Here is an 18,925-nt window from a genome sequence, read left to right as displayed (position 1 = left end):
TCTTAATGTCAGTACTCCCTCTTGAGGAAGCAAAGTCAACGAATAGCGAAACACGCGTCGGGGTTTGGGTGCTGGCGTTTTAATACCGGGTAAGATGATCTTCTGACTGTCTATTAAACAAATAAACTTGGGGAACCTTTGATGATTGTAATGTCAGATTGGTTTTGGACCCTGGGCTCTTAACCACAAACCATGCAACCCTGGGGATTAGTATAGACATAGGAATAGTATAAGGACCGATGGCACTTTTTGCTTACAGCAGGGGGCATTGTTATGTGACTCTCTGAGCTCAAGCAGCAAGTCCTCATCTTACCATTACTAAGTTAGTTACTGTGAATTGAGCTACACTTTGTACTAAACGCCACCACTTTGTGTGGTGTCCCTTATAGCACATGGTATTATATGTCTTTTTGTATGGTTATTATTGTGTCAATACAGGCTTTTGTACATATATTTTTTTAAAAACTCCATGTGTCCTCCTTTTTGAGATACAATGTTTTTGGAGTAATATATAATTAATTGCGTCACTTTTGGCGCACTATCTAAATATGAGTCTGGGTTTTGTTGTATTAGTCTTAATGTCACTGTTGCTGCCGGAGGGAAAGCTATAGATGTAGCGCTGGGGCAGTGGGGAGCCACTTCAGCTGATTTTCTCACTTTTACATAGGGTGGACCGGCAGACAAATAAAAGTTATATCTGGAAAACCCTTCATATGCTCATTATAAAAACGAAAAAAAAAAAACACAAGACAATTCTCAAGAGCTGAAATCATTAACACTGAACATGATGATACTATAAATGTTCTGTACCGATGAGCAGAAATACTGGAAATACTCAAATAACAAAAACCCACAATGTTATAAAGCCAACCCCAAATACCAGATGATAAGGATCTCGCTGGGTTATAGCACGTCCACAAACACCAGTGTCCGGTGACTTTGGCTGACGAGTAAGGGTACCGTCACACAGTGCAATTTTGATCGCTACGACGGCACGATCCGTGACGTCGCAGCGATCGTATGATTATCGCTCCAGCGTCGTAGACTGCGGTCACACGTTGCAATCACGGCGCTGGAGCGATGCCGAAGTCCCCGGGTAACCAGGGTAAACATCGGGTAACTAAGCGCAGGGCCGCGCTTAGTAACCCGATGTTTACCGTGGTTACCAGCGTAAAAGTAAAAAACAAACAAACCGTACATGCTCACCATCTGATGTCCGTCCGGTCCCTTGCCGTCCGCTTCCTGCTCTGACAGATCCGGCCGTACAGTGAGAGCAGAGTGCAGCGGTGACGTCACTGCTGTGATCTGCTCTCACTTTCCGGCCGGCAGACAGTCAGAGCGGGAAGCGGACGGCAAGGGACCTGACGGACATCAGATGGTGAGCATGTACGGTTTGTTTTTTTTTACTTTTACGCTGGTAACCACGGTAAACATCGGGTTACTAAGCACGGCCCTGCGCTTAGTTACCCGATGTTTACCCTGGTTACCAGCGAACGCATCGCTGGATCGCTGTCACACACAACGATCCAGCGATGTCAGCGGGTGATCAAGCGACGAAAGAAAGTTCCAAACGATCTGCTACGACGTACGATTCTCAGCAGGATCCCTGATCGCTGCTGCGTGTCAGACACTGCGATATCGTAACGATATCGCTAGAACGTCACGAATCGTACCGTCGTAGCGATCAAAATTGCACTGTGTGACGGTACCCTAAAGGAAGCCATGGTGTCACATCACTAATATTTAATCAAAAAGGACTAACCAGGACGGATTTCGTATGGTGAGCAGGACAGATTTTTATATGCCTGACAGAGCACAGCGTTGTCCCTAATATCTGAAAGATTGTTTGAGGCTACGTTCACACATGGCAGATTTGCTGTGGATTTCCCACGAGTAAAATCCAGAGCATTTTATATTGCATGCAAAGTGGTTGAGTTTAAAGGGAATGTGTCAGCAGGCTTTTGCTACCTAATTGGAGAGCATCATAATTTAGAGCCCTAGACCCGGATTCCGGTCATGTGTCACTTACTGGGCTGATTGCTGCAGTTTTGGTAAAATCACTGTTTTTAAATCAGCAGGAGATTATCACTAGAGGACTAGTAAACCTGCTGCCATGTAGTCTTCCATATTCATGAGCTCGGTATAACCCCACCCACACCACTGATTGACAGCTTTCTGCCTACGCAGAGCACATAGAAAGCTGCCAGTCAGTGGTGGGGACGGGGTTATACACTGCTCTGCATTCGGAGAACTGCAGCAGAGAAAACAGTGATTTTATCAAAACTGCAGCAAGCTATCACCCCCCCAGAAAAATTATTTAAATTTGCTGATAAAGTTTTAAATCTGCAGGTAAATAGCAGTTACACCTTGCATAGCTGTCTTATTGAAATACTGCCTGCAGGGAGAGAATTAAAGGGGTATTCCCATCTCCAAAATCCTATGCCAATATGTTGTTGTAATAATAATAATTTTAGCAAACACCTCCAATTAGAAATGTAGTATAGTTCTTTTGATTCACTATGTCTCTTTCCTCATATGCAGGCATTGCATGACCTTAGGTATCCATGGTTACGACCACTCAGTGCTAGTTGCTAGCAGTCGTAACCATGGATACCCAAGGTCCTGCAATGGCTGCACATGAGGAAAAAGACATAGTGAATCAGAAGAACTATACTACATTTCTAATTGGAGGCGTTTGCTAATATTATTATTACACCTACTACATATTAGGATAGGAAATTGGAGATAGGCATACTCTTAAGTTATGGTATATCGTCCATGCAGCTGCTTGCTTCCAGTCATCGGGGCAGTGCAGGGCTCTCACTACACAATGGGTGCGCTGTAATCACTAAGCGGCACATTGATTGACAGCGCGTGTGTGTGTGGAGCAGGCTGTCAATCAAAATTCTGGTGAGTAACTATAGTGGGCTCACAGTATAGCGAGCGAGAGACTGTAACCGCTCCCGGCCCCGATGACTGTCAGCAAGTGGCTGCAGGGAGGATATAACTTCATTTTCTCCCTGTATCTGCTGCTCCAGCAAGACATTGGATTTCTGTTGAAGAAACACCTTATTGGTGGAAATTTTACCCTTTTATTTTAATGGTTGCCCTACATCCGCAAGGGTTGCACAACTGGCTTGGCATTGTTTGTTTGTTTTGTTTTTTTTAGGAGTGACAAAAATAAATAAATAAATTACAAAGTGTGAACAACTTGAAAGGATTTTAGATGCAGAAAGATTGTGGATTTGAATTTCATAATTGACATGTAAAACCTGTAACAAATCTGCAACGTGTGAACCCTTCCTTAGGTGGGCGAGTATGAATGTACTCCAGGGTACTACTGTACATATCACACGTAATGCACTTTTTGCACCACTCACTAAGCACTATCGTCTCTGGAATCACGCCAATATAAGGGAAAAGTTAACTAAATTGTAAAACGGTCAGATCTGTAAATACACAGAAGAAACAAGAGTTATCTATACATCAGAGGCAGCCTCGCTGCAGCCTAAAATGGCTGATAACAGGGAAAAATAGCTTCAACTGCACAACAAATAGTAAAACATCTTTAATGGGGGTATCTGGGACTTTAAAAAAAATGTGCCTAAGCACTAACAGACAGGTAATTGCAACTTACCCACCTATTGCACTGTTCTTCCCCAGTACAGACCACTCCTGCCGGGAATTCAGCTGCCTCTGCTGACGCGACGGGGCAGGACTTCCAATGTCATTCTGATTGACAGCCGGCTCCCCCAGTCAAGCAGCAGGGATCTGACCGTCAATCAGAATGATGTAGGAAGTCCCTCCCTATCGACAGAGCAGAGTGGAAATGAAGCCTCCACTGTAGACGTGACGTCAGCAGAATCCATGGAAGGAGCGGTCTGTGCCGGGGAAGAAAGGCGCCATCATGCACAACAGACAGCAAGTTGCAATCACCTGCCTGTTAGTGCTTAGATACATGTTTTGTATTTTTTTGTAAAGTCCCAGACATACCTTTTAAGTGTGAGGTTTTACATGGAAATTTTCTGTGCTTTAACCCCAGTTGTAAGCATATTGAAGACAAATGTCAGGTCTACCCTGCAGATTTGGGAGCCAAAGCACATCAGACAAGAATCTAGAGTATAATGTACTAGTCAATGACAGACCACTCACCTCCACATCTTCGTCCTCTGCTTTGTTCCTCTCGCCGTCGCTAGCCTCTGCGTCCACGTCTTCTTCATCGCTGCTGGAAGACTCCAATATTTCACTTATGTCCATTTTCCAATTACAAGGGACTGTCCGGGACTGGAAAAAAGTTATGGCTTCCTTTATACCTGGATGGAGGCAAAAAAAAAAAAAAAAAAGTCATCATAATGCACCATTTCCTCATGACGTAGCACAATCTGAGCCCTCGAGTACATAGGGTAGGTCCACTTTCCTTTCAGAAAATCAGAACCTATGTCTGCAAGAATTTGAGCACTGGACACCGGCTGATAATCAGGACCATGAAGATATAGGGATAACCTGGGCACATACACCTTACTACAGTGACTAAAATGTGGATAGGAGAGCTTCTACAATCTGAGCTCGTATCAATCCGATGCGCAGTAACAGAAAAGACCACCTCCCTCGAGATGGGAACAATTACCTGGCTCGGCAGGGCTCTCCAAATTTAGTGCGTTCATGTCAAGCTCCTCAATATCTTTCCTTGCTACCGAAAGGCTAAATAAAAGAAAGTATTGTAGAAGATTAGAAACTAAAGACAAAAAAAATTAAACCCACAAACACTTGGTGACGCTTGGCCCCTTGTTTAGTACAGTCTTCATCACAGACTGCTCAGCAATATGGTCCAAAATATGGAAGCTGATGGAGGGGCAAGTGACCGAATATGTGACCAACTTTCATGTGGTCATAAATTAGGTGAGAGGAGTTCAGAAGAATACAGATAAGCGTTAGATAGTACCCATCCGACTGGCACAGCGAGCTCACTGATGGATGCTCAGTTATCTCTTTCTGCAGCCAGTAATAGACAGTGCAACACTGAGGCTATAGAGGGAAACTGATGCAACGTTTTTAGCAAAAATTATTTTTAGCTTCAATTCCATGCATTTAATAAAAAAAATAAAAAAATTATATATATATATATATATATATATATATATATATATATATATATATATATATATATATATATATATATATATATATATATATTTATTTATTAAGATTCCCAGTGGTCAAAGTGTTAAAGATGTCACAATGTAATGTCTGGTTTCCTCAATGAGCTTGCATTGTGATCTTTTTACCAGGAGTTCACTGTAGCCCTCACCTCAGATGAAAGATAAGGAAGCATGCTCACTGCACATCAGTAACCCAATCTGGCCACAGGGTGGCACTATTCTTCTTAATATTGCTTTAGGTCACTGCAAGGTTTTACAGAAAGATCCGTTCCCTGCCCAAAAATTTTGATAGTTGCACCCACTATTAAGCAAAAAATAAGTTGCTAATTTGCGCTTTCATTTTCTCTTCCCATTTTTCCAACAGCCATAAGTAACTTTTTTTTTTAATTTCCCTGTTGACATAATTGTGCGAAGGTTTGTTTATTTTTGTAGGACGAGTTGTAGTTTTTAATTATACCATAGAATGAACAGGAAAAAAACATTTCAAGTACAGTGAAACTGCAAAAAAAAAAATAATTAAATAAAAGAAGAAATTCCTCTTTTTTTTTTTTAATAAGCATTTCTTATGCATTCAAAATGACCTGTATTAACAATTCAACGGGTCATCAAAACTACACCGATACCAAGCTTTCCATTTTTTTTTTTTAATTAATATTTTAATGGTGATGAAAAAAAATCAGAAGATGGCATTAAATAAAAAATATATAAAACTAAATTTTGACGCTTTTTCTGAGACTTGCCGCTTTTGGGGTTTTTCTCGTCCATGGAGCTGATTTTTTTGAGCCCTTTCCTGAGCTTTATTGATACTGCTTTAGGGTATATTTGTCATTTATTGATCGCTTTTTATTGCATTTTTTGGGTGGGGCAGAAAACGGCAAGCCAGGCACTCCAATTCTTTTCATCTATATAATTTTCTTTTTTAAAAAATTTTTGTTTTTTACATTTTATTTTTTAGTTGCCGATTGTAGACTTCTTATTTTGTTTTCTGATTGTGGTTAAAGAGGGCAGCCATCATACCAGGGCTGCTGCTTATAGTATCCAGAGACATGTAAAGAGTGGCCAAACAAAAAAAGTCTGGAGATGTTCATTGACTTTTATCAGAGAGTTTTCTACACACGATCCTTGCAGAAGGGTGAAGAGGTGAGCTGTGATATCACCTTATTGTGAATGTTGGATTTAGTGTTGTATATAGACGGGTTCACCTGTCTATCAGGATAATGAGACTGATGAAAAGTGTTTGTACAGAGTACGAAGCGTCAGTACATTTAAAAATTTTAAAAAAAACAACTTAAACATGCTCAATATAAAACCGTATTTCATGCAATGGATCATGTTCCAATTCCCTTTAAATGATCCCTTGTACACACAGGCAATAAATGGCTCAACATGTGCCAGTCATGATGCCCGTGGTATTGAGGAGGGATTTTGGTCAGACAGAAACATTGACTTTCTATAAAGAAATGTTAAAAATACTTACAATTTCCCATCCACGAAGGATCGAACCAAGCACTGATCTTTCTTCACCGACGTATCGTCGCTGCAACTCGGAGAAACAACCTAAAGCAAGAGAAGAGAACAGCATTGTAAAGGCTATTCACAAGTTATTAAAGTGTTTCAATTAGATATAAAAGCATGGAAATAAGCATGTTTGCAATCGACTTTCTTTTTGTATCTGCTGTCATTCTCCACCTGTGTCAGCTTTTATCTTTCATAGCCAGGGCCGGCTCCAGGTTTTCATGGGCCCTGGGCGAAAGAGTCCCGGTGGGCCCCTTTAACACATACCACCATAATGCACGGATACGGCAGAGAAATATAGGTATAGTACAATGCCAAAGATTTCACTTCTTACATTACATGAGTGATATCTATTGTGCATTCTACATTATCTCAAAAACCGGACAGTATAGTCCTCTATACAGAATAATGAGCCCCCATATATTGCTCCAAACAGAATAATGAGCCCCATATATTGTCCCATACAGTATAATGGCCCCATATAGTGCTCCATACAGCATAATTGGCACCACAGTCCTCTATACAGAATAATGAGCCCAATATTATGCTCCATACGGAATAATGAACCTCATATAATGCTTCATACAGTATAATGGGCACCACAGAGTGCTCCATACAGAATGAGCCGCATATATTGCTCCATACGGAATTGACCCCATATAATGCTCCATACAGTATAGTGAGCCACATATAATGCCCCATACAGTATATGATGGGCCCCATCTATTGCTCCATATACAATGGGCCTCATATAATGTTCCATATAGTATATGATCGTCCCCATACAGTATACTGAGTCCCATATATTGCTCCATACAGAATGGGCCCATATGATGCTCCTTACAGAATGGGTCCCATATAATGCTCCATATATAATTGGCCATATACAATGCTCCATATATAATTAGTCCCATGAGATGCTTCATATATTATTGGCCCCATATACTGCTCCATATGTAATTGGCCCCATATACTGCTCCATATTAAATTGGCCCCATAAGATGCTCCATATTAAATTTGCCCCATATAATGCTCCCTATAGAATTTGCTTCATAAGATGCTCCCTATATTATTGGCCCCATAAGATACTCCATATAGAATTAGCCCCATACAATGCTCCATATATGGGCCCCTTCTAATGGTCCCCATATATTGCTCCAAATATAAAAAAAAAATAAAAATGAAATACTCACCTCTCGTTGCTTGACGCTGCTCTGCTCTTGACTCCTCAGCGTCGACATCTTCCTGCTCTGCGCTGTGACTGCTCAGGCAGAGGGTGCGCACTGGTGACGTCATCGTGCCCTCTGACCTGAATGTCACAGTCAGATGATGGAAGACGCTGCAGCGCTGGAACCGGGAGAGGTAAGTATCGCAAGTGCTGGGGCCCGGAGCAGGCTGGGGGTTCACTTGCAGGGGCCGGCACTATAGCGCGCCAGTGTCCCCGACGGTGAGTGGGCCCCCTGCCTGCTCAGGGTCCCGGCACTTGCCTGGGTGCTGATGCCGGCCCTGTTCATAGCAAACAGCTTGTTTCCATGGAGCTTGGCCTTCAAACCCTGGTGAAAACTGCGCACTCCAGGAGAGGAGTTCTCTCCTAACATCCCAGCCACCTCTCTCCAGCCCATTGATTTCTATACACCAGTTATCTGCTTACCTCCTTACCCTCTGAGTTCCTGACAAGCTACTGTTATAAACCTTGCAAAATCACCAGCCCGTAGCTTACAGAACAAGGTTGCCTTATCATGGCTCTCACTGTCTGGATTTGTGTGCTTGTTCAAATACCATGTTGCGTCTATGTGTAAATACAGTGATAGCTGTGTAGACACAGAACAAACCCCTGAATGTGTTACAGCAGAACTTGTGCTAAGCTTTATATTTCTACTAATACTACAGCTCTGCCACTCAGGGAGGAGAGCCCACCCTGCCACACACCAGGATGTAAGAAGACTACAATGTTGTGAGCTGCTCAAGAAACAACCTGAAAATACTCCCTTTAAAGGGGTTGTTGAATCATGTTACATCAAAATTGTAAAGCGCTTGTAAAAACGTCTTATTAAAAATAATGTCTGCTCTCAAGAACAGATGGCTTATTAATTCTATAGTTTATTGCTCGCTGTCTAAGCTACCGGTCACCTCTGTACTATCAGCGTTGGCCGGTCTCTTAGGCCCTGATGCCGGATTCGGACAGAGCATCAGTGCCCTTGCACTCCCTCCAAGGTTGCAGAGGCAAAGCGGCGTCTGAGAGCACACAGTTTGCGCCAGATGTGCGACAAAGCCGCAGGTCAGAGCGCTAAACCTTCAGAAGCGCCTTCCAGGACGGAAAGGAGCAGTGCGTTCCTAAAGAATGAAGTTGAGCAAACCCCTTTAACTATCTGGAAAAAAAAGTGTAATTTTTTTGAGGGGGGGGGAGAGTTCCTACAAAAAGTTTAATAAAATGACACTGGGCTGCACTCCTATGTCAGTTTCTAGGCTTTACCCTCCTCTATCTCTTTCCTCTCTTGCCTGAGACAAAAATAAAATGAAAAAGAAATCCAGCTTCCAAAAATATCAAAATTTATTGAAGATAAAATCCAAAGTCCAATGACATGGTTCACAGGAAAATGAGTAGCAGCAGGCTACGCGTTTCGAACAGTAAGTTCTTTTTCAAAGCCTTTGAAAAAGAACTTACTGTTCGAAACGCGTAGCCTGCTGCTACTCATTTTCCTGTGAACCATGTCATTGGACTTTGGATTTTATCTTCAATAAATGTTGATATTTTTGGAAGCTGGATTTCTTTTTCTTTTTGCCTTATCGTTTCACGTGATGACTGCATGGTATCCGGGCTTCCCCACAACAAATGCCTAATAGGTGAGCTGGTTTTTCATCATTTTCCTTTTACAAAAATAAAATGTCAGCTGTGCAGCCGTGAATTTTCGTTTCCAACTCACCCTTGATAATTAAGTTTTTCCAGATAATTCTGGACAAAGGAAAGCTAGGTAGCCGAAACAGAATGCCAGCTATGTGTGCCAGCCTTCCCAGACTACTAAAGACAGCGCCAGTGGTGGACGGGCGCTATGACAACCTTAAAGAGGCAATAAACAGATGTTATGGTGACACAGCTGTGCACAGAGTCGGCAATACGATAATAAAGATAACGGAGACCAAAATCGCCCATAATATCGCCATACACTCATTATCCGCCGTAATCATGTATGAAGAAACCGCACACTCATCCATGTCCTTAATCTCACACATAGCACAAGTAATGCAAGATGCTCTTTATACCATTAAAGGGGATGCCGACCTTAAGGGACACTTTTTTGTGCTTAAATACAGGTAAAGAATTTATGCAGTTGTGGTTCTTAAACTTTTGTGCAGTTTGCTTTCTGCAGCCTCTGTGTTGTGCTGCCTATTGCTGGCTGCAAAATGAATTAACGAAGAAGCAGTCAGCGAGCTCATCCTGATGGGAAAGTTAATAACTCTTTTAATCGGTCTTTTTTCAGCTGATTTATGACCACAGAACACATCAAAAGTTGAAGGGCAGAGAAACAATGAGCCTGTAAAAGCCAAACGGTGCAACATTTTTAATGAAACCCAATTGCAAAAATGATTTTAGTCCCAAATACATGCATTCAAGGGAAAAAAAGACATGTATCTAAAGATGAGCATCCCCTTTAAATATATTTAATGGATTTCTATTGAGTTAAATAACTTAAAAAGTAGCAAATCCTGGGTTGTAATAATTCAGCACAATATGACTTAAAACCAAGCACAGACGCTCGGTTCCCCTCGGTGTGGCAAAACACCTTCCCACCTACTTGTTTTTCATGATCTCCACCATCCTCTGACTATGAATCCACAGATGTCAATCAACGAAGAGGAGGGCGGAGAGAGATCTAAAACAAGTAGGTGGGAATGTGCACTGAACTGCTCGGCCACACCAAGGGTGCACCAAGTGACGATGAAATGTATGGGGGGAGGTCTCCTAATTAAACCCTAACAGCAGATGTTGGTGGAAGTAAAAATGGCTGTAGCTAGCTGGATCAAAACACACCTCATCCTTAGATCATGTATCTGCTGCGTTTCCGCCCTCTATCCGATAAACCCTAAACCGGCAGGGCCAAGATTTTACATAAGCAGATGATAAGGCCCATACTGTGTGTATGGCGGCCCCCCAATCGTTCCTTAAATGATGTTCGGAGGAAAGAAAGGATCGGGTATGTTGAATTTCCATACTCGTCTCATTTGAAGAAAAAAAAAAAAGAAAAGCAGTCACCAAAGAGAAGCGGGTGGCGTCTTACTCCTTCCACCCCATTAAAAACATATGTGCACTTGGGAAACCAAATATGCACCAACAACAGAAAATAGTAAGACAACCTTGGGGTCTTTCATGGACCCTGGACTGTCAGTACATACTAGCCACTGGCCTAGATCAAGTTAATAAGATTGAGGACTTTTTGGGCCGGGTTATTACCATTTTGGTTCTGATGTTTATTACCATTAATTTACTCAACAACCCGAAATAATCAGCATAGGCCGCCCGACTTAAGTTACATCCTTTATCGCCCCGAAACACGGCACTCACCACGGCAGGGTAGCAAGCTTTTGTCAAGCTGCAATTCACCCTCACGACTTTTCCCAATAATTCATCCCCGATGCGTTTCAGGTCTTCATCCTCCTCTTCACTGCTGCTCTCTTCTTTCTCGTCTTCGGTCCTATAGGAAAACAAAGAAAAACGGAATGCAAGTCTAGAAGTACAAGGTGATAAAACGGCACCAAAATTCTGCATGCCTGGGTAAGATTTTTCTGTTTTTATATATATATTTTTATGCGTAGGGATTTTTTTATGTTTTCTTTTTAACATACGTGTTTGATACTCTTATTGAATGTTAGGACGAAGGATATGATCCAGGACAGACAATGCTGTAGGCACCTAAGCTACAAAGTAATCGGTACAAATCGGTCCCCAGTCTAGAAAAATAGGACAGATAATGATAAGATAATTGGAAGCTAATTATAATTTAAGGGGGTTTACCACCAGAGGAAGTAATGGCGTAAGGCATTTGTATTGGTGACTGCTCAAACCCCCCTGTAACCCCGTACAGTGCCCTTTGCAGGGAACTGCAACACATCCCTATTCATTCTGGGAATCAGGGGGGCTAAGGTTTTACTAACAAGTCAGGATACCAATGATCTGATTCTCACCAAATCACAGATGTCAAATAGTGCAAATTCGATCTCACCCAGAGGAGCTCTATATTTATGCAGCAAATAATGGGCTTCGGTAGACGGGGGAGCACTCAATATGGTGACATTATAATTATACAGCAGCGAGGGAGCTGTGAGTTGGACTGGAATTTCCCAGACATTCAGACAGGAAAAAGAAAAAATAAGCCTCTTTCACATCACATTGCAGGCTGCTCCAGATAAAACGTGCAGCATACAGTATATACACGCACAGGATGAGATCCTCATTACTTACATAGGAAGAGACGACCTTCTCCCTCTGTTGGATTTTTTCCCAATGACAGGAGTGCCGAAATGCTCAGGATTGGTAAGTGGAAGTTGGTCCAAAGTCTGTAAGATATCACAAAAGATGATGCTTTAAAAGTTTCCTTATAGCGGTTGTCCGGCAGTGAGATCTGTTATTTGAGTCACAGAACTTAGTCGGATACTAAATACCCCGTCCAGGATGGCTGACAGGTCTGTCCCTAAACACAAACATAGGTAGAGACCTGTCAGTCATGGGGAGAGGGACAGGGAGACTCCTCCAAGGACCTGAACTTTGGATTAGGCATCTTCATCACATTCACTCGGGATGGATCTTCAAAATACGTTTTCTATGAAACGCTACAGAAATACAGAGTAAAACATGCACGGCTGCACTGTGTCTGACTCATGCAGCCTGTGGCCCAGGTTCCCTCTAAGGGTACATTCACAAGTGACAGGTCAGGATTTGTGGGTGGGGAAGTCCACAATGTCCTATATAATAGCATGAAAGTGGATAGACTTTCGCCACATCTCATCCTCAAGCTGTGGACAGAAATGTGCAATGGGACGTTAATTCTGAAGCATGCCAACTTATCCTGTGGATTTTCACAGCGGATTTCACTCTTTGCTATGGAGTAGGGTAAAATCTTCATCAAATCCACAGCAAAACATACAGAGGAAAATGTGTATGTGTGGATGTAATCTAACTCTCATCATTACCTCGCTCTCCGCAAAGTGCCTTTCCCCCTTTAAACACAATGACGTCCGTCTCAAAGTCCTTTCATCACCATCATCAAAAACTAAAAAAAAAAAAAAGAAAATACTTAAAGCAAAGCAATGGTAACATTTTTCATGGCCATAGTAAACATTACATGCACATGATATAGCTGGAAAATCAGCAGACTGGCTACATTTGGTCTGGTATAGATTATACACACACGTCTGAACAAGCCCTAACATCTTAGAATGCATCTGCATTTTGATTTCTGCTCTGGGGGATGATACTTGTATACAATCTGTTAGTTTCCTTGTATCTCGACACAGATATCTAAAGAGATGTGAGGCTCATACTCACCCACGGTGTACCAGCTCGCGTCTGTCAGCTTACTGATCACCGCTTCCTGCAGGGATCCATCAGGTGCTTTCATTTCAACTGTGGCTCCGACCTACGGCAAGACACCAATAATAAAGATTACAGACTGTGCCATTTTATGCTCATCTTACCAAGGACTTGGTAGTATTAGTTCTTTTCCGACAGCGAACAAGGGTTTTAAAAAAATATATATATCTGAATAACCCCCCTTCCAGACATTGATCGTCTTAGCACATTTAATGTCGGGTTGTCGTGTATGGATCGGGCTCAGGAGCTGAGCCTGTCCCATACCAGGCAGATGGCGTCTGTGTTACAGTCAGAATTTGCCTCTAACAGCAGTGATCGGAGCCAAGCGCACCTAAAAGCCATCCGCTGTCAATCTCTGCATCTAGGCTTTGGAAGGAGCATTGCTCTATGCCCACCCATGGCAGAAAAGAAAAGTAAGAATACAGTACATATTTGGTATCACTGTGTCTATATACAATCAACAAAAATAAAGTTAATTAACCCCTATCGTAAACAACGATTTTCAAATAAATTTAAAAAACCTTCACAGCTGGTATCACGAAAACAAAAGTAAAAAAAAAAAAAAATCACCTGAAAAACGAAAATGTCATGGTTGCCTACAAAAAGAAGAAAAATTACCAACGCAAACCACTTTTTTTTTTCTCATATCTCAATCATGGTTGTCCTGTGTCCCCCAATGAAGCGATAAAGAAAGAACATTGTTATATGTTCTCAAGTTATTTTTATGAAACAATAGATGCCGTAGAGAAAAAATGTTAACATTGTCCCCCTTTTTTTTTTTTCTTCACCATTTCATCTAACTTGGAATTTATTTTTACCATTTTCAGCACACTACATAGCAATATAAATAACCGGCGCCATTCTAACCTACATATCGCCTTGCCAAAAAACTAAAGGGGGCTGTTGAGCCTCATTTTCAAGTTCCTGAATACAACCAACACTGCAGGTTTTCATCAAAGAGATCATGGCTGTGTGAGGGTCTCAGAGCGCTGTACTGACCCACAGGGGTCTTACTGAGCCCATACCCCGCAGTGTGCACACAGCTCCTGCAGGAGTGGCACACATGCTGACTTATGGCCAGACATATGATCAGAAGAGGTCAAGCCTCTGGGACCCTCATAAATCCCGAGGATAAAAAAGATGCAGGGCAGAGCCCACTCTGGGGCCGGGGCAGTTCCCTGCACAGCTGGTAGCCCTGCTGTGCAGGGAACAGAAGGGGGCGCACTTGAGCCAGCAGGTACACGCAGACGTGATGACACCGGTCCGATCACCTCCTGATGCAGAAGTGAGCGGAGCCGGATCAGATGCTCCACAGCGAGTTATTCCCCTGCAGTAAATAGGTCACCATTCCCACACACTCGCTGTGTCCTCAGCACTGAGATTGTGGGAAAACTCTTTATTAGCCACATTGTAGCTCACTGGTTCCTTGCTATTTAGAAGAAAATTGCATTTGGTCTAATTAGAGGCCAGTAGTCTTCCTGCTCAGGCATCATAGTATAAAAGCAGTAAGCGTTCAGGACTCTGGAGCGAATCTCCTGGATCCGCGGCTGGGGATAGCTGCGTCCACGTATGTTGGGCCACAGGAGCGAGTTACACACACCATGAGCCGACAATGAATACACGGTTACCATCAGTCACGGTCCTATTTCACTGGACATACTGTACATTTAGGGTAGATCCATGTGGGCCGGATTTGCAATGGTGGCAAAATCTGTGCCACATTGAGGATTTTGCTGTGGAAATACTGCAGATACGCAGAAAAGTTCATCCAAACAATTTGATATCTGCAGATTTTGTAAAACTCCTCCACAACGCTGCGACTGTAAAATGCTGGAGATTTTCAGGCTACCAAATCCAGACAGAAAATCTGCAGCACATCTGACCCATGTGATTGCATCCATGAAGGGGGTTTTCCTGGTTCTGAAAATCCCTGCAATTTGTTTCTAAAAACTGCACATCACTCATCCTTCCCGGGTCCAGTGCGGAGTTTTCGCCGCTGCCCCTGATGTCTTATTGTCTGCAGTGCTGACCTATCAATAGCGCTGCAAACTATCAGTAAGCTCAGCAGCCGCCATGCTGTCAACTCGGGCAGAGTGGCTGGACTCACCGATTGTCTGCAGTGCTGGTGACCAGAATCAGCGTGTTGCAGGCAATAACAAAAATAGGGAGCAGCGGCGAAGAAGCGGCGCTGGACCAGAGGAGGGGGGGGGGGGGGGGGAGTAAAAAGTAGTTTATTTTATTATACAGATTGCAGCCAGGGGACAGGGATTTTTTAAACCATAAAACTCCTATAAAAACGTGCAAAGACATCCCCCTTCGAAGAGCAGCTCAGAAAGCCATGGGATCTCAGTATCGTGAAGGCTTGAACCCACCAGAATACGAGCATTACCTATGATCGGGTTAACAACCCATAGAACCCATAGAAGTAAACGAAGACCAAAAAAAAAAACAATCCATGTTACACAGACATACCCTCAGCGGCCCCTTCACTTGGTCGTCCTGCACCAGTTGTGCGGAGCTGTCTTGTTTCAGAGTGACCTGTAAATGAAGCCACAATCAGATCACTGTTTTCGTGCCGGCGCTGTCAAACACAGAACCTCGTAGAGAAAAGGAGACGAACAAATCAATTAGAGGTCTGAAATTCCAATTATGGAGTAACTGGCACAGGCGTGAAGAGGTGGGTTGCTGGGAATACACCGCTGGCGCTTCTTCACAGACCTGTACAGGAAAGCTTCAGACCGTTTTCCTGTACTTAGAATCTAGATCAAGTGAAGTGATTGAAGTGAATGTGATTGGAGCTGCAGTACCTGACAGCTACCACTACACATTGGAGGGCGCTGTGCTGTTCTGCTTCATTCATTATTTACATCTTGTTGGCGCTAATACCAAAACCCTCTTTTTAAAAACATAAAATATATATTCAAATTTTACACAGTTTAAAAAAAAAAAAAAAAAAGTAAACAATTTGTTATAGTCATGTCCTTAAAGGTCTGATGGATGGAAAAATTAAATTAACCCATATAGTAAAGACTACAAAGATAATAAAATAAAATTAAAGGCCAAAATTGTGTATTTTCTGTCACCACACCTCCCTAACCTAAATTAAATGTAATAAAAAGGAAAACAAAAACAACAAAAAAAAAAACACAAGAACTCACACAGCGCCATTGATGGAAGAATTAAAAGGAAAAAAAGAAAAAAACCAAAACACTGTACAGATTGTTATCACCATAATCATACGGACCCTCATGTTAACAGGCCTTTTTTAACTGCTCATAAAGAATGATGGCAGAAATGCGTTTCCACCACCGCTCTAGGGATTATTTTTCTGTTTTATTTAGGATAGTTGGCTGCAGCAGGAAGATTCCATGACTATCAGAAGGGCCCCATGTTTGCAGCATAATGTCACCTGTGCCCTCCTCATACTGAGCCATAGGGACATGATGCACATACAGCCCCAGTTATCATTACACTGACATGTGGTCATCATTGCCATCACGCTGGGAGTTGTAGTTCAGACAAGCCACAAGAGGAGCAACGTAATAGAATATCATTGCAATGTGATCCCCGACACCAGGGGACAGTACAACGTACCTTAACTTTCACCAGCCGCTTAACCGTTTTAATCTTTGCCTCGCAGAAGGCGCCCCGGTATTTCGCGCTGACATCGGTCCCCACTGTTAGGTAGGCAGGCTCATCCGCTGCCTGAAACACAAGGACATGGCACACATCAGCTTACCTGCATCACACCGACCCACACAGGGGAATGTTGCTGGGGATTTCTCTACACTATGAAAACCTGAGTGTGGAGCGACTTCCTATCTGCCAGTAACGAGCGCCGAACAACGATATCGGACACCAATCTGCCACTCACTGCATATAGACCCGTGGTGCACACTCTGCGTAGATGTCATCCATTGTGATGGAAAACATAACATCAACGCTAAATCAATTCTCCAGTACAGATATGCTGCAGAAAAAAAACGTGTGAACGAAGCCTCAACAACCCTCATCACCCAGCAATGATCAGGAGGCAGTGAGTGCAGTCACGTCTCTTCTCCTCCTGTCACTGTTGTCATTCCTGATGCCGACAATCAATGATTTTAAGATCGGTATTAGCCTGCACTCAACCGGTAAAATTAAGTGAGGAGCAGTGAAAAAGGTCCTGATGGCTGAAAAGCCCCCGATATCAGTGTATGCAGGGCCCAACGCTTAGATCTGATCCTGCACCCTCCAAAACACGGAGCGTACAGACACAAGCAAATCAGACAAGTGAAGGTGCAGCCCCTCACCAAGCACATCTATAAGATGGTCACTAGGTATTAATCAAGAACCAAAGGAAAGAAGCGGTGCAGAGTGACACGTGCACGTCTAGTGACAAAAGGCACGCACAGAAAAGCAGAATCTGCAGAGCCGCTCCACTTGCAGCAGGCCGGTATGTACAGATGCAGCAGAGCCCCCACCTGCAGCAGGCCGGTATGTACAGATGCAGCAGAGCCCCCCACCTGCAGCAGGCCGGTATGTACAGATGCAGCAGAGCCCCCCACCTGCAGCAGGCCGGTATGTACAGATGCAGCCGAGCCCCCCACCTGCAGCAGGCCGGTATGTACAGATGCAGCAGAGCCCCCCACCTGCAGCAGGCCGGTATGTACAGACGCAGCAGAGCCCCCCACCTGCAGCAGGCCGGTATGTACAGACGCAGCAGAGCCGCCCCACCTGCAGAAGGCCGGCATGTACAGATGCAGCAGAGCCGCCCCACCTGCAGCAGGCCCCCCCACCTGCAGCAGGCCGGCATGTACAGATGCAGCAGAGCCACCCCACCTGCAGCAGGCCGGTATGTACAGATGCAGCAGAGCCCCCCACCTGCAGCAGGCCGGTATGTACAGACGCAGCAGAGCCGCCCCACCTGCAGAAGGCCGGCATGTACAGATGCAGCAGAGCCGCCCCACCTGCAGCAGGCCCCCCCACCTGCAGCAGGCCGGCATGTACAGATGCAGCAGAGCCCCCCACCTGCAGCAGGCCGGCATGTACAGATGCAGCAGAGCCCCCCACCTGCAGCAGGCCGGCATGTACAGATGCAGCAGAGCCTCCCACCTGCAGCAGGCCGGCATGTACAGATGCAGCAGAGCCCCCCACCTGCAGCAGGCCGGTATGTACAGATGCAGCAGGCCGGCATGTACAGATGCAGCAGAGCCACCCCACCTGCAGCAGGCCGGCATGTAGATGCAGCAGAGCCGCCCCACCTGCAGCAGGCCGGCATGTACAGATGCAGCAGAGTCACCCCACCTGCAGCAGGCCGGCATGTACAGATGCAGCAGAGCCACCCCACCTGCAGCAGGCCGGCATGTACAGATGCAGCAGAGCCACCCCACCTGCAGCAGGCCGGCATGTACAGATGCAGCAGAGCCGCCCCACCTGCAGCAGGCCGGCATGTACAGATGCAGCAGAGTCACCCCACCTGCAGCAGGCCGGCATGTACAGATGCAGCAGAGCCACCCCACCTGCAGCAGGCCGGCATGTACAGATGCAGCAGAGCCCCCCACCTGCAGCAGGCCGGTATGTACAGATGCAGCAGAGCCACCCCACCTGCAGCAGGCCGGCATGTACAGATGCAGCAGAGTCACCCCACCTGCAGCAGGCCGGCATGTACAGATGCAGCAGAGCC

The 18,925-nt window shown here is 44.3% G+C and overlaps 1 protein-coding gene across 3 annotated transcripts in view; it reads right to left on the bottom strand.

Moving 5' to 3' along the window:
• ARID4A (AT-rich interaction domain 4A) overlaps positions 1-18,925 on the bottom strand; it is a 99,195-nt gene that overhangs the window by 78,462 nt on the left and 1,808 nt on the right. For all 3 annotated transcript variants that reach the window (XM_077264983.1, XM_077265001.1, XM_077264991.1), the window contains exons 3-11: positions 16,855-16,965; positions 15,733-15,798; positions 13,216-13,306; positions 12,861-12,940; positions 12,133-12,227; positions 11,236-11,365; positions 6,637-6,716; positions 4,628-4,701; positions 4,153-4,313 (exon numbers count right to left, since the gene is read on the bottom strand). In XM_077264983.1, coding sequence (XP_077121098.1) covers positions 4,153-4,313; positions 4,628-4,701; positions 6,637-6,716; positions 11,236-11,365; positions 12,133-12,227; positions 12,861-12,940; positions 13,216-13,306; positions 15,733-15,798; positions 16,855-16,965 — 888 coding nt within the window. The remainder of the gene's footprint in view (positions 1-4,152; positions 4,314-4,627; positions 4,702-6,636; positions 6,717-11,235; positions 11,366-12,132; positions 12,228-12,860; positions 12,941-13,215; positions 13,307-15,732; positions 15,799-16,854; positions 16,966-18,925) is intronic.

The sequence above is a fragment of the Ranitomeya variabilis genome, chromosome 1, assembly GCF_051348905.1.
Source record: "Ranitomeya variabilis isolate aRanVar5 chromosome 1, aRanVar5.hap1, whole genome shotgun sequence".
NCBI classification, from domain to species: domain Eukaryota; kingdom Metazoa; phylum Chordata; class Amphibia; order Anura; family Dendrobatidae; genus Ranitomeya; species Ranitomeya variabilis.
This window is presented reverse-complemented; position numbering and strand designations above follow the sequence as displayed.